The sequence below is a fragment of the Cibotium barometz genome, chromosome 53 (genome assembly GCF_041138505.1).
Source record: "Cibotium barometz isolate CiBa-2024 chromosome 53, ASM4113850v1, whole genome shotgun sequence".
NCBI lineage: Eukaryota > Viridiplantae > Streptophyta > Polypodiopsida > Cyatheales > Cibotiaceae > Cibotium > Cibotium barometz.
This window is the reverse complement of record NC_141098.1, coordinates 35,250,125-35,267,140: the sequence shown is the minus strand read 5'-3', so window position 1 is coordinate 35,267,140 and position 17,016 is coordinate 35,250,125. Positions and strand designations below refer to the sequence as shown.

The 17,016-nt window shown below is 41.5% G+C and overlaps 1 protein-coding gene across 2 annotated transcripts in view; it reads left to right on the top strand.

Moving 5' to 3' along the window:
• The window catches only part of PDE312 (Nucleic acid-binding, OB-fold-like protein), a 102,844-nt gene extending 99,380 nt beyond the window's left edge, over positions 1-3,464 (top strand). The window contains exons 12-13 of one of the 2 annotated variants that reach the window (XM_086788938.1): positions 2,361-2,751; positions 2,893-3,464. In XM_086788938.1, coding sequence (XP_086645064.1) covers positions 2,361-2,751; positions 2,893-2,937 — 436 coding nt within the window. In that variant the 3' untranslated portion in view covers positions 2,938-3,464. The remainder of the gene's footprint in view (positions 1-2,360; positions 2,752-2,892) is intronic. The other variant, XM_086788939.1, reaches the window with a different exon arrangement.
• The last annotated feature ends 13,552 nt before the right edge of the window (positions 3,465-17,016 follow it).

The window sequence follows — 17,016 nt, the reverse complement described above, 5'->3', positions numbered from 1 at the left end:
TCCTTTTTTTTTGCTGGCTTATGTCTGTTGCAGAGTTGTTTCATCTGGCCCCTTGTGAGAGGAGGGGTATGGCAGTTTGAAGGGTGGAAACAGAGATTGGACAGTGGATGTGTATTTGAGCTGAGTCTGAAACCATGTTCATGGAACAGCCAGATGTGTGCTCAAGGTTGCCCTGTTGAATTGTCTTGGTTGATTAGAGGGAAGCACAGTGTGTTGCTTTTGTGGGACACAGATTTGTGTGTGAATCCTTTGTGCTAAGAGGTCTTGAGGGCTGCCAGATTGGACATGCAGGTTTACTTTCTTGGACTGGCTTTGTTGTACTCAGTTATACATTTCATTGAATTTGAATAAAGAAATACCAAAGCTTTGGGGCCAATAGGTGTCGATTTCCTTTCAGTTCTGGGGCATTCTAGCTCCTGTTAATTTTGTTATTTATTTGGACTACAATTGGAAGGGTGACTGCTAGTCTACCGCACTTTGGTTTCTACCAGAGGCCGGTTTCATCCTTCACAAAGGGCTCTATTGAACATGTAGGCTAGTAGAGGCGCTAGGGTATCATGGGCATGCGAGATGTACTCGGCAGTGAGTCCCTCATGATCTTGGGCTCGCCCATTGTGTAGTCTACGAATGGCCTTGAGGACCATGCCCTTTGTGAAGAAGGTGGAGGTGGTGGGGCGGGGGTCTGGTAGTGGGGGTAGGGGTGGCTAATGGGGGATATGATAGAGGGAGCGTGCATAGGAGTGCCATGTGTCTAGGCAGGTGATAGTTGTGGGAGGGTGATGTTCTCGGAGTTTCCTCCATGCCTCTTTGCAGTTCGGTCCTAAGAAAAGTCGGTATAACTCATCCTCTTTCTGAGCATAGAACTCCCGTTTCTTGTGTTGGGTGAGCCGTTGAGAAATCCGTTGCACTTGGCGCTTCGTGATTTGCCCAATCCGTACCTCATGCTTAAGACGGGAGCGTGTGGCCCAACATTCGTCATCATACCAACAGTTCTGGGGCATGGAACCGCAAGGTGGCTTGGCGGTAGACCGCCGCGTGCAGATGAAAGAAGCTGTGGCGGATGTGTGGAGTATGGTGGTGAGTTGTTTTGTGAGGGTTGATAGGGGGACAGTAGGTTCCACATCCTGGAGTTGGCGGTAGATGTGGTTGGTAAACAAGGTCAAGCTCGTGATCAAAGAGGACCTGAGTGTAATGTGAGATGGGGGGGGGGGGGGGGTGGTGGAGGGACGGGTGGTATTCAGGTAAGAGTGAAAGAGAGGTAGGCATGGTCAGCTTCAAAAGGGAGTGGCGGAATGGAGAAGTTGGGGATAAGGTGTGCCAAAGCCGGAGATCCCATAAGGTAGTCCACAGTGCTAGTACCTCCTGAGCGAGGGAAGGAGGTGAGGGCGCTGGAGGAGGGCCATCGGGACATCCCGTTATAGATAACGAGACCATGTGCAGCTCCCAGCTCTTAAGAAATATCTCCCGTACACTGTGACCTCCTCACGGTCCTGTGATGATCGCTGCAGCCCTGTGTCAGTGATGTCCAGCTCCTGTAGTCTGATAGGGTTGTCTAGATCGAGTAGTGGGACGTGCTGACTTCCCGTCCTGGCGTTGAAATCCCCGAGCAGGAGGACTTCCCCAAACTGTGAGAACTCCATGATATCCTCATATAATGGTAAGTACGGTGAGTGACTGGCCATGCTGTGCGGCGTAAGGGGAGTGGTGTGGTGCAAAATAACACACAGCAATGTGGATGACTCTGTCACTGCTAAGCTGTAGCCGCACCCAAAGATATCGTGCATCCTCGTCCTTTTGGATGATGCTGAGAATCTGTTGGAGATGGGATCTAAAAAGGATAGCTCCCCCCCCGCCCCCCCCTAGAGCCACGTAGATGAGTCTCTGTATAAAAAATGACATCCTTGCTTGTGAGAATCTCGCTCAAGCCTCCTGGATTCGACCACAGCATGCCAAGTGTTTGGTCTCATAGACTCCGCATCCCTATTTGGGACGGCGCTCAGTGATAATGACTCTACCATCTCTGTAGATAGCCCACTTGCCTGCTCTGCGGGCTTCATGAACAGTCACCATCGCCTCACGCCGGTGTGCCACCTATGCTGGAGTGAGATCATCTCCCATGTACACCTGTGTGAGATCATCTCCCATGTACACCTGTCTGCTGGTGGCATCATGGGAGAAATGAAATGAAATGTTATATTAACGTCTTCAAAAGGCCAAAGTGACCTATAAGACCAAAGTTACAACCATGTGACATCTGATACACTGTCTGAGAGAGAGAGAGAGGGAGAGAGGGTTTAGTTTTTGTTTTGGTTTGGAAATCCTCAATAAGATAATTAACTGTTGTTTTTCCCTTTGAGCAGTCGCCTGGAGTTTGGGATGCCATTGGAGGAGCCTGGCAGGTATGCTGATGATAGTTTCTTTGGAGAAAACAATTACAATCCTCGCGAGAAAAGATGGCGGCATGATTACATTGGCGACCTTTCAAAGTCAAAAGATGATGGTAAACGAGAGAGGGAACCTCATCCTCTTGAGGATGAAGAAAAGGTTGCAGAGGATGGTGGTGGTAGTGCAAGCTCACAAGGAAGGAAAGCTTCAAAGGCAGTGGATGTTTCTGGATGGAGTAAAGATAAGGCAGCAGAGACCTCTACAGGCAGTTCCAAAAAAAGCGAGACAAAAAACAATGGAGACAAGGTAGTTAATGGGACAGAGTCTTCAAGGATACCTGATATGAAAGGCCTTTTCAAGCTAAGGGTATGTCCTTAGGCACAACTGCATACAAGGATTCAAATTTTCATATCCTCAAGATGATAGTGGCAGTCTCTTGCTTTTAAAAACAGTTTCATTTGCTGCTTGTTCATTAGTGAATGTATTTAACGGATTAAGCATTTGCAGGAGGAGGAAAATCCGGAAGACGAAGCAGATAACATCGGAAGTTAATGAAGGGCCAATTGAATTTTGTATCTTTGGCCTGACACATATGATTGAGGAGCTTTTAAGTGTCAGGCACTCTATTGACCCATGATTAGGCTGCTGCAGGCATATGAGAAGAGTTCTTACTTGCCAGGGCATATGACAAGAGTTCTTACTTGCCAGGGCATATGCAGCTGTGTAACAAAGATCGGATGGGTTTTGATGGTCACAGATGGTGTGAAAGGTGAATGAGAAACCCTACAGCTATGGCAGCACCAAGTCACCATGACGCTTGTGAGATGATCATGCTAGGTGAAGTAATCCTAGCACGAAGGCCAGCACACAGTGGTGGGGGGAGGGGGGGGGGGGAATATTGTATGTCATTACAGTGGTCGTGGATTGTCAAATCGAATACTAAAAATGCTAGAATAAGTCATGGAGGACTTCACAGTCAGTCTTTGCCAGAATACTGTTGTAAATAAAGCATCTCTACTTCTCCTGATGTTGTGTTTTAAACAATCTTCTATCATGGTGTTATATAACGTGTTCACCTAGGTCAGAACAAGTTTTTTTTTTTTTGGGTTGGTAAATGGGTTTGCAAAATTGACAAGATTAAACTGCTCTCGTGGACCCTACATATATTTTACTCACAAACAAGGTTGAGGGACATCTAAATTCATCTAAAGTTCAGGCTCATGGCTCCTCACTGGTTGTAGCTTATCCATAGTACTAATCAAATCACTTGCAGGCATCAAAGCTTGGAGAAGTAGGCCTGGCTTGAGAGTGATGCATATTGCAGTATGCTACTTCCCACCAGAGAAATCAGAATATGCATGCAGGTTGACAGAGAAAGGGGAGACTCCATATGCGCCATTATTTGCAGACATTGCAGAGTTCTCCCAACAAGGAGAGGTCCTCCTATTAGGCGACTTCAATGCACGGACAAAAGGGAAAAACAAGTGTAGACATATGACTTCCAGTGAGATGCCATTATGTTGTCAAAAATTGACTTGGCTAAGATGGGCCTCCAGAGGGCCAACCAGGATATGGGGAATGGGTAGACACTTCTTGGAGATGGGTTCTATGCATGAGCTGGGTTGTCCAGATGGCCGCGGTCGGCGGACAACCTTAACATCTTTTCTGCATGGGGGAGGCACTAGTACGGTGGATTACCTCATGCTCTTTTACCACACATCCCGGACTTCACCATCCCTCCCCCCATACTAGTTGACCACACATTACTTTCTTTCACGATCTCATGCCCCATCTTACCACCCACACCCACACCCCTTGTCACCACCTTCACCCGGATTCATTTCCGTCATAATCTTGACCACATCTATGAGGACCACCTCTCCCGCCACGTTTCAGCTCTCAACTTATCCCTCCCTATCTCCACAATCGAATCCCAACTTTTCTCCATCATCCATGACTCCACCCACGCTAGCTTCCCCTACACCACATGCTCCACAACAAGTTTGCCAGTGGGATCCCAACACTAGAATGGATGGTATGATGAAGAGTGCAAAACCACCAGGCTTTGCCTCTTATGTGAGAGGGAACATGGGTTGATTTCATCACTTAAGATGCGATGCATCTTCAGTACTTTCATTCGTCGAAAGAAACATGCATTTCTCGCCAAATGAGATCAAGAGTTATACTAGCTCTTTTTGAGGGAGGACAACTCAGACGCTTGGTGCATTCTGGGAGAGAAAAGAGCACCTACACCTATCACAAATCCTAGGCTTTGGGAAGCCTATGCACGACAGTTGTATGATGTGCCAAATTTGCCTATACCACAAATGTCACACATCCCTAGGCCTACATCATATTCTCTTTGATTCCCCCAATGTCACTAGGGCTCTTAAAAAGCTGCATAATGGGAGAGTAAAAGATCATGAGGATTTACGTGCGCAACATTTTGCCCATGGGCACCATGTATTGGCTCCCATTCTTGCCAGTCTTTTTAACGGAGCACTCTGCGAAGGCTTCCCACCCTTCTGGACTACCAACACCATTGTCCCCATCCACAAAGCAAGAGACTCCACGGACCCAGGTAGCTACAGGATTATCATGGTTGGTCACATAATGGCCAAAATCTATGGGGTAGTATTAGAGGACATGACGAGCTCTATGACAGACATAATGAGAAAGAGAGCATTAGGCGAGGTAGGCTTCAGGAGAAATTTTTACACGTTGGACCATATCTTTACTCTAACGGGCTATCATAGAGGAGGCGAGGTCCTCAAAGAGATGTGTATTGTTGTTTTTTAGATTTTCGTGACCGAAGCCTTTGACTCCGTCCGTTGATCTCATCTGATAGGACGCTTGTAGGAGCTCTAGTTCTCACATGAGATGATATGGGGTGTGATGGCATGGCACTATATGAGGCAGTACTCGACTGAGTGCGTGCACCCGGTGGGACCTCGGGAGATATATGTAGCACTATTGGGGTTAAGCAGGGCTACCCACTCTCACCTACACTCTTTGGCCTATACATTGATGAGATCGCAATATTTGTGGATAGTTTCGGAGGTAGAGGTTCACCATTGGCTCAAAGAGTAATGTCCATTTTGCTATATGTTGACATTGTCTGGATCTCAGATTCAGTCAAGGGCTTACATAAATACTTAAATGCATTGGACAGATTTTGCAGGGGGAGAGACCTTACGGTCAATTTGGGCAAAACCAAGCTTATAGTCTTCAACACATCTTATGCAATCGCCTCACGATTTTCTTTCATATACAGAGATACCCTAATGGAGATTGTGCAGAAGTATGTGTATCTAGGAGTCACTTTTACAAGCCTTTGTTCTGCATGACCATAGCTGTCACACTGATCGACTTGCGAGGGGCCACGCCTCCCTAGCTCGTATGGAGAGACAATGTTTCCAAGCCACCATTACCGACTTGCGAGGGGCCACGCCTCCCGAGCTCGTATGGAGAGACAATGTTTCCAAGCCACGACCATTACCGACACATGCATGGTACTCTGAGGTAGTCGAGTGGTTTCATGCACACGGCATACATATGGACCGTCTCCCCTCGTTTCAGTATAGCTTGGATTCCCCATACCTTGATCTCTCACGTTAGGAGATCAATTGGATCATTCGGTTAGATCTACTCGGGCTACACATACACCAGACATGGGTGTCTCCGTCAGAGATTGGTAAGAAGTGAGTTCTACAGAGATCACTTCTTGAGGCTCTCTGAGGATGGATTCTTTGATATCTTGGGATACATACAAATACACGTCACATGTTATGCGTATCACGATCGGCCAGCTTAGGGTATTCTCCCATCACCTCAGAGTAGAGACTGGCATACTTGAGGATATCCCACATGAGGAGAGGACATGCACAATATGCATCATAGGAGCAGTAGAGGATGAGGCCCATTATATGTTCAGTTGCACGGCTTACTATGAGATACGGGGGAGATTCCACTGCCTCTTCCGAGAGGGATTCAGACCACTCACACGGGAGATACAGTTTGAGACTCACATGGGAGATACAGTTTGAGGATCAGAGGTGCTTGGGCATGTAGTTGATGGAGCTCAGATGACATAGGGTGTAGTGTTGAGGCAGCATGCTGAGACAACCCCGGCTCCGACAGGACACCTCACAGAGAGCCATCACAGATTTCTTTATGGCACACACATCCACATTGGAATCCATTGCCCACAACAATTCCTCTACTACGACATCAGAGCCTACCACCCGTACCCACGTTCCAGCTCCACGACCCAAAGGAGTTCTTAGCGAGAGCTCGATCCATTTCGCGAGCTAGATGTCCCTGACCCAAAGCATCAAGACCCTCCATCACACAGATGGATTCGTGAGGTTCTTTGCTGACATGACACGCTCCCATAACAAAGGCCTAACATTCACTCCACCATCAGATCGGTTCTAACCAAGGCGGGTATCGTCATTAGCTGATCACATGTCACTCTACACAGGATCATCTGTTGATCACATGTATTGTCAGATGTTTTCATTTTACTTTTTCTTTCAGTTTTCCATGGCTTATTATATCCATGGTACCATTGTACTACTTTTGGTCTCATAGGCCCTTGGGGTCTTCCGTAGACGTTAATATAACTTTCTTTCTTTCTCTCCCCCACACACGTCTAAGCACACATGCACGTGTGCATGTGCGCATTATTATGAATGCACCTGTGGGGCTAGATCTAGGGAGTACATGAGAAAGTCAATGATAAAAGTCTAAGCATAGGACAAGACCTTTGCATGTGCGCATTATTATGAATGCACCTGTGGGGCTAGATCTAGGGAGTACATGAGAAAGTCAATGATAAAAGCCTAAGCATAGGACAAGACCTTGGCCTTGTCCTTGGCAGCAAAAAGATACAAATGAAAAATCTTAAGGCATCCTTAAGGATTGAAGATTATGGCTTGACAACTCTTACCTTGGCACAAAGCCCAGGAGCCCAACCTTTTCGAAACCCAGTGGAGATAAGAAAGCCATGTACACATTGCAAGGAAAAGGAGCATGTGAATATGCAATGCAATTTTAGGAAGGTTGACGAAATCCATCAAAGTGCTAGGGTGATTGTGGAGACCTTTAGGCCCCTAGGCACATAATACATTGCCAAAAAGAGTCAGCTACTATAAGGGTGCAAGTGAAACTGCAAAAGAGTTACATCTAGTATTACCCTCTTGTCTTTGCATGATACACAAAAACAAAAGTGCATCAATCATCACTCCTATACACACTATGGGTATGGCACCACACAAAAAGCAAAGCATGAAGTTAAGGTGGTTAAGGATGCATCCATCCATCAAATGCAAAGGGTGCCACGAGTATGCTCAAAGTGGCACGTGCACATGGATATCGAAATAGATGGCATTGTTGATTCATCTTGAAATGCCATGTATGTAAATGCACTACTGTATAAAGATACCAAGAATCCCTTCACATAATCCATGCAAAGATGGAAGATTTTGTTAAGGTGATGAAGGCAAATATGTATGCACGCAAGTGGATGCAATCAAGAAATCATGTATGATTGGGATTTTCACATGAAGGCAAATATGTGCTCATGCAAGTGGATTATAAAAGGATGCTTAGTAGAGAGGCTCACAAGAGGAGACAAGAAAAATGGATATGCATGGATGAAGAGAGGATATGTGTTATCAACTTGGAGATACTACATGAGTCGTCATGCAATAAAGATTTGGATGTCTTGAGTTAACATGGAGAGTCATAACATGGATTATAAAAGGATGCTTGGTAGAGAGGATCACAAGGAAGACAAGAAAAATGGAAGCATGGATGAAGAGAGGATATGCGATATCAACTTGGAGATGCTACAGATGTTTGAGTTAACATGGACATGAGCCCCGATGCTATGCAAATATAATATGACGACGCCCCATATATGGATAACATATGCATGTACGGTGAAGATGACACATGCAATGATGATGTTTGAAGCATGTATAGTGCGGTAGATGCATTCGCATTGAAGGTAGCCTAGAGTCTACATTTTAGGATAATCAAGATGAGGTATCTCCACATCAAGAGTAGTGCCCAGGAGAGGCACATCAAGAAAATGCCTCACATGATATACATGCTCCACCCATTTGTTGCCTATGATGCCTTCAAGTTGGACGCCTTGTGAAAATTCCCACAAGAGGATCACACAGGATGTCATGTCAAGCCTAGAGGGAGACAAACACATGCAAATGTGTGGCTTCAATACATTAGAAGTGGAGACACATGACATTGATTCTACTTTGGAGCCATTCACAAAAAACCTTGGATGAGGATGATGTCTGGGGTTTGCACATTGGCGATACACAAAAAATCTTGGATGAGGATGATTTCCTTGGGGATTGCTATTGGCATGAGGTGACTACCTCAGCACCTACATAAGATTAATTGTAGATGCTTGATTTGCCACTTGAAGGAGAGACACACTACGTACAAGGTCAAAAATCATGTAGATGGAACTGCGAAACATGCTAGGAGACTTCAGCCAACCCTTTTGACTTTGAGATAGTACACCATTTATGTGTGGAGGTTTGTGTGGTTGGAGAAGAGGACTTATATGTTTGCTTGATCCCTAATCACCCTTCACCACAAGTCTCAAAAACCTTAAAAAACACCCCAAAAACGAGGCCAAAAGAGTTGGGAGACATGAGCTCACAGTCTTGCAAAAAAAGGTGTGAGTCAAATACACGTGAGTTAGAAAAAAAGGTGTGAGTCAAACACGCGAGCCTGTGGATGCACGAGTCATGAGTCTGGACATGCGAGCAGTCGTGAGTCTAGAGATGTGAGCCGAGTCAACCAGACATGAGTCTAGAGGTAAGTATACTTAATATTGTTCCAACCAATTATTATTGTCCTACTCATGTCCTTTTAAGGATTTTTTATCATGTACTTTGTAATAGCTACAAAATTGAAGGAAAATTCATATCCTATTGTTAAATAATTGCACACCAACCTTGTCATAGTTGTCATAGGCCTAGTTCATAAAAGTTCGTGCCTCAAGTATGTATATTTTATATAATAATATAATCGGCGATCCTCGGTTATACAAACAAGACATGAGCTTGTAAACCTAAATCTGCAGATGTGGGCTTGCATGTGAAACTTGAGACTTGAGCATGTAGGCATGAGTTTGTAGTAGACGGTGAGCTTGCATGCGTAAACCTGTAAACATGAGCTTGCATATGTGAGCTCAAAGATGTGAACCTATAGATGTGAGCCCAAAAAAACTTAATTTTTTATACCTCGAGTAGAATAGATGTGCCTGAAACCAATTTTGGACCTACTTTAGGAGCACTAGAGACCTTTGATGTTGATGTGAACTCGATCTGGATTAATTATTAGAAATGATAATATAATCGACTTTAGCGTATCAAATCATACTTGCTCAAACCCATCAAGCCTTTGGTCCTACCAAGTGACCAGCACTCAATAGAGTGCTTCCCTGTTAAGAAGACTAAACTCCTTTGGATCCTTCTCTTAAATGAGGAGTATTAGGATGAGAGCCAACTAAATGTAGATGAGAGTAGAGGAACATCAAAACTCTTGGAAACGGGAGTTGCCACGATCCTCCAAGCTCTAGATTCACCAATTGGCTTAGTAAGCAATGCCATAAACTTTAAAGAGCATTTAATTGTGCTATTTTTGGGAAAATCTCTTGCGAAGGAGCACGAGAAACATCAGGAACCTCAAGGTTCTTCCTACAGGAAGTGGTCAAACCATGTCAGATGCCATAATGTTGCAAAAATTTAGTGTTGATCTGAGTTGGGTTTTTCCTAAGCTAACCAACGACCAAGCATAATAACCACAATTAATGGCCATCGGTGACGTGTCTCTTTTGCTATATCATATTAGGGACAAGTGTTCCCTCAAAACACCCATCAACAAGTACTCATAGTGAAGGAGTGGGAGAAAGATCAGAAATCTCAAGGTTCTTTCTATAGGAAGTGGTCAAAGCATGTCGAATGCCACAATGTTCAAAAATTTTGGTTTCAATCTAGAGCTGGGTTTTTCCTAAGCTAACCATGACCAAGTCCAATAAATGGCAATTGAGAAATATCTCTTTTCCTATATCTTTAGGGATAAGTGTTACACTAATAAGCAACAAGTACACATAGTGCAAATATGTGTCCGACCTTCTCAAGAGCTCGTTATAGAAGCTTCTTCACCACAGAACTAAGTTCCAATTCTTCGTTATTCAACAAGGAACGCAGGAAGGGTAAAAATCTAATGCGTAGGAATACCTCAAACTAAAGCGATACACAAGGGCATTCATAGCACGCCAGCTCACAAAGTTGTGCTGACATAGGACAAGTGCAATTAGAAATCTCACATCAAAAACCCATAGGACAAGAAATCCCAAACCCTAAAGAAATAGAGGGTTTTTGGCCAGGTTAATATGCAAAAGACATGCTTAGGAGGGCGTTAGAAATGGGAAAGGCAGTTTTAACAAACATAGCACCTAAAGGCTCAGGGTGGAAAACCAAGCGAATCCACATCTCAACAATGATGAACAAATTTAGTGGAGCTCGAGATCTCATTCAATAGCTAGAGAAGTTCAACCATATTTGCAAGGCAATGGGATGGATTGATGATACCACCAAGATCTCTTCATTTGGGTGTTGCCTTGAAGTGGTTTAGGTTGCTAAAGACACTCGAAGAAAAGGCTCATCTATAAGGTCTTAAGACACACATTCATTGCAGGATTCTTACCCAATGGAACCAAGAGCCCATCATACAGATTTATAACCTCAAGTAAGAGGAGAGAAAAACAATGTGGGAATTACCATCATATAGATTTATAACATCAAGTAAGAGGAGAGACAAACAATGTGGGACTATATTACTAGAACCAAGTATCTCTACATGAGATGCAGTCCCCGATAGACTAGATGACTTATCGCATATCAATAAATTTATGATCATTCTCAAGAGCAAGAGGCATCATGACCATCTCTACAGATCTTAACACCATCTTTGATGAGTGTTTCTATGAGGCAATAGACCTACTAGATAATCTTCAAGAAATGGGAAGGGGGGGGGTTATGACAAACATAGCACCTAAAGGCTAAGAGCAGGCAAAACCAAGCCAATCCACATCTCAAGGATGATGACCAAATTTGAAGGAACTCCAGATCTCATTCAGCGAGGCCATGGGATGGATTGATGATCCCACCAAGATCTATTCATTCGGGCATTGCCTTGAGGTGGTTTAGGTCACTAAAGCCACTTTTTGTAGAAAAGGCTATGAGGTCTTGAGACACACATTCATTGTGGGATTCTCACCAGATGGAGCCAAGAGCCCCATTGCATAGATTTATAATCTCAATAGAGGCAATGCGAGACTACATTTCTAGAACCAAGTATCTCTACATGAGATGCAGCCCCCGAGAGACTAGATGACTTATCGCTCATCATCGATCAATTTATGATCAGTCTCAAGAGCAAGAGGCTTCAAGACCATCTCCATAGATCTTGGCACTACATCTTTGATGAGTGTTGCCATGAGGCAATAGACCAAGTAGATAATCTTGTAGACAATGATGTAGAAATTGTCCACCTGAACCAAGAAAGATAGGGGACACATCATCTAAAGCCTCAATGGCTAAGGGTGTTCCACTAGCACCAGCTAGGTTTCTAGTCAAGGACATCACCATGGACGAGTTGGCATAGAACTTGCTAAATCGTTTAGGCCAGCATTAGGTAGGGCCAACCCCAAGGGAAACCTCAAGGTCAACCCCATCTAGTTCCCCAAGCAAGAGATCCACACCTATTGTTGTTGGATATTTTGGAGTTAGCTAGTCTAGTGTCTTTTGTGGTGTGAACGCCATGTAGGTGTGAACACCCCTTATTTAGGTCTAGGTCAAAAGACATATCTCATTCATCCACATCCATCCAATCATTCGACTATCCACATCTATCCATACATTCACATCTATCACTTCACATCCACATATATTCACATCACATCTCATCTCTTTACATTACATCACATTCACATCTACATCTCTTTACATTACATCACATCTCATCCACGTCTACAGCACATTCACATCCACATCTGCATCACTTTTACATCCATCACATCTCATCCACATCTACATCCACATCTGCATCACTTTTACATCCACATCCACATTCCTTTACATTACATCACATTCTTTCACATCCACATCCACATTCATTTACATCACATTTTTTTACATACACATCCACATTCATTTACATCACATTCTTTCACATACACATCCACATCCATTTACATACACATCCACATTCATTTACATCACATTCTTTCACATACACATCCACATCCATTTACATCATATTCTTTCACATATACATCCACGTCCATTTACTTCCCATCTCATCGTTTCACATATCCTCTCATCTCATTCTCATCTTATCATTCACATCCATATCTATTTACTTCACATCTCATCCTTTCACATATCCTCTCATCTCATTCTCATCTCATCATTCACATCCACATCCATTTACTTCACATCTCATCCTTTCACATATCCTCTCATCTCATCATTCACTTCCACATCCATTTACTTCACATCTCATCCTCATTCATTTTTATCACACCACATCCTATCACATCCCATTCACATCCCATTCACATCCATTCACACCACATCCTATCACATCCCATTCACATCCATTCACATCCTATCACATCCAATTCACATTCTATCACATCCAATTCACATCTTATCACATCCTATCACATCCCATTTACATCCATTCACATCCTATCACATCCCATTTACATCTTATCACATCCATTCACATCCTATTCCTATTTAGTAGCTTTTTCTACCTCGATACCGATAATGGGACTTTTTCTAAATTTCTGCCAATTACTTGGTCTAAATAAAGGTTCTTTTTCTCGACGACTATTTTCATATTCTTTCTCAATTTCTCAAATAAATTATATTCAATATTCCTCTTTTGAATAAAAGAATTCATGGGATTTATAAAAATCAATTCTACCCATATTTTTACTTTTGATAAATAATCATAAATTGAATTATACTAAAATTTTCTCTTTTTTCCATTTGATTTCTTGGACCTCAAATATCATGGGAATTCCTCTTTTTACATTTAATTATTCGCATTCCAATGTTATGGGAATTCCTCTTTTATCATAAACTAAATCTATCTAAAATTTTTCTTTTCTTTAATAAAATATCCATTAATTCAATATGCAAAGAATTTCACTTTTACTATTTAAATGATTGAATTCTAAATTTCATAGAAATTTCTCTTTTATCATTTAAATTTTTCTCATACATAAAATAAATTTATCTAAAATTCATCTTTGAATTTAAATAAAATACCCATTAATACCAATATGCTAAGAATTTTACTTTTCTTATTTAAATGATTGAATTTCAAATGTCATGAAAATTCTTCTTTTATCATTTAAATATTTTTCATGCATAAAATAAATTTATCTAAAATTTATCTTTGAATTTAAATAAAATATCCATTAATTCTAATATGCTAAGAATTTCACTCTTTCTATTTAAATGATTGAATTCCAAATGTCATGGAAATTTCTCTTTTATTATTTAAATAAAATTACCATAATTTTTATTTTTCTTAATTATTTAATTATACATAAACCTTAAAAATTAGTTTTCCATGGAATGTGATGAAATCATTCTTTTACCCTAGGATATTCAATCCTAGAATATGGTAGGAAGTCCTCTTTTCATGTTATGCATAAGAATGAATTATGTATTAATTTCTTAAAAATTTTACCATAGCTCCGCTGTTATTACTGATGATTTTTAATATTTTTAAAAAGAATAAGACTTATTAATATAATTATGATAGTATAACTATCTTTTAATCTTAAATTCAATTTATGGATTTAACTCATAAGATTACCATAATTTACTAGCATATAAGTATAAAAAACTATTTTCTTAATCTCTAGCTTCACAAGCCTAGAGTTTGATTTGTGAATTAAGAATTTATCCATGAAAAGCATCAATTGAATAGAGAATTGATCATAGGAATGACCATTCGTTGGGGGAGAGAGAGAGATAAACATAAAAAGCATCCTAAATTAAGCATAAATGTAAACTTTTCTTAATTATTCATTATAACTCTTAAGAAAAGCTTGATTTGTATTATAACCACTTAATTAAAAACTTCTCAAACTTAAGAGGGGTTGAAAAGTGAGAAACATTGAGAATAGTAGAGAAAAACCATAAAATTACACTTTACCTCTTATTTTTGCTTGCTTCTCTATCATAGAAGAAGCCCCCAACCAATCAATTGGTTTGTGTGTTGAAAGGAAAGCTCCAAGGATGGTTGAAGAGAGTCTCTCTAAAAGTAGAGGATTTTTAAGGGATAATTAAAAATATCATTATTTTAGTATAATACTAGCATGGTATAGTTCACAGATTTTTTTACAAAAGACTAAGGATCTATTTATAGGTGAGGGAGGCCTCTAACCAAGTCCAACTAGGTTCTAGAATTTTCCAGGTTCAGTTTGGCTAAATTTGGACAAGATTTGGACCTAGTTTGGGTCCCTTTTGATTTGGTTTGATCCAAGAGAGAGGAGAGATAAAAATATCATAATTTTTTTGAGTTAAATACTCCACCACATGTGTGAAATAGGGGCCTCCATGAAGCCCCCCCTTTTCCTTATACAAGGTGTCAAAAATGTATCATTATACCAAAATATCTCATTTTTTTAGTAATATCTCCTAGTTTTTAACTAATAAACCTTGTATTCAGTCAACTCTTCATCTTATGTGGGCATTTACTCATTTTTGGGTATTTTCTTTTATTTATTAGATTTATCTTCTCCCCACACTTGGATTGATCCTATTGGCCCATAGGAACCTTAATTGGACCATAATCCAAAAATTTCTAAAAATCTAGACCCTTAGGCTAAGGTCCTTTATACACATTTTCAATTAATTTCAATTGCACATGAAAAGTTCTTTTTGAATTTATGTTTCAGGGGAAACCATTTTAGACACTAGGAAGATTTTTATATCCCTAGAGCTAGTATTGGAGAGCAAGTAGTTTAGTACAAACCATTGACCCCACTTGAGTGTATCCATGACCCTATCCCAAAACCAATCAATCATAGACCTTGTGAAAGGGAACTTCAAAGTTTTCCAAAGGCCTCATACAAACCCGTAACCATTCTTAAGAGGCTGCAAAAAGAACCAATTTCGAAGCCACTACTTGTGGAACCATTCTAACCAATCCACAAATTGCTACATGTAGTGAAGGAGGACTCAACGACGAGAGGTGAAAGTTGACCTTCCATGGTTCATCATGGTCACCGTAACAATTTCTCCGAGGTGATTAATAGTGGATTTATTTGGTCCCTCTTTAGAGGCACCACCTTTTGTATAGGGAAGGATCAATGCACATCTTTTACACATTGGAAGGTCCTAGTCCACCTCGGAATGAGTATGAAGCCCACAAGTGCGAATAGCAGATATTGCCTATGGCACATGGTCTCTTAGCCTTCTTGTTCCTAAAATTTTGAGTTTTGATAAGTTCTCATTTACGAGGAGATTTTGGAGAGATGTATTTGACTAGATTAATGGGAACCTAAGAGCCTACATAGCTAAACCTGAACTTGAAGAGGAAAGGATGAGCCATGCCGCCCCATCAGCCCATTAAATACCCCCCTTCCATTACCAAAACCAAAGGATAGCCAGAAGTGCCCATAAAAAAGTTGGGGCACATGTTTGAAAGTGACGTGAAATAAATGATGTGTAACCTTTTGTCATGTACAAAAGACTGATGGTAACACTGAGATCTTAGGTGGTGGTGTTGGTGTCAGCACATAATCACCAAGGATTCCTAGGAGGCTTGGGGAAAACCGCTACTCTTAGTCACAAGCCTTTGTTAGAATTTGTGCATCTCTTTGTGTGGGAACTAGCCTTTTATTGGTGCTTATATGTTTTTCCCAACTCATTTATAGTCATGGGTTGATTTTTGGGTTGTGGATATTTTATCATGTGAGCAAGAAATCGTGCCCATTGCCTATATAGACCCCTCTTTCCCTCACTTGTAATTATCCATCCTCAGGTGCATTACTGACTCCCATCTACTGGCATGGTGTTACCTTTGTAAGACCTCTTCCTACATAATCTAATGTTCATTGCCTGATATCTCACTCTTTCTCTAACTCTTTCCCTCTCTCCAATGTGTTGCTTCCGCCTACTGCTATTCTATCATGGTATCAGCCGCCTAGGTACTTGGTTAACCATGTCTGCATTTTTCTACCTCGTGGAGTTGCGTTTCCTGAGCTTGAAGGTGGTGGAATTTTTCTCTACTAGATCAACATTTTCTACAGTGATGCCCCTTCTTCAGCAATGTTTTCATCTTCTAGTGCTCTTGTCCTACGGTTTCGTGGCATCACGGTGCAACCCAAAGGGGACTATGTTTTCTTTTTGCTTTCTTGAGAAAATTTGCAGCATTTGTTGGTGATTGGTGGGTTGTTTTTACAACTTGGATAACATATAGAGGTATGTTTTTACGACTTGGAAAACAATCAAAGGTATGTTTCTTGCTTATGGTGCAGCCCGACAAGTGGCTCTTGTA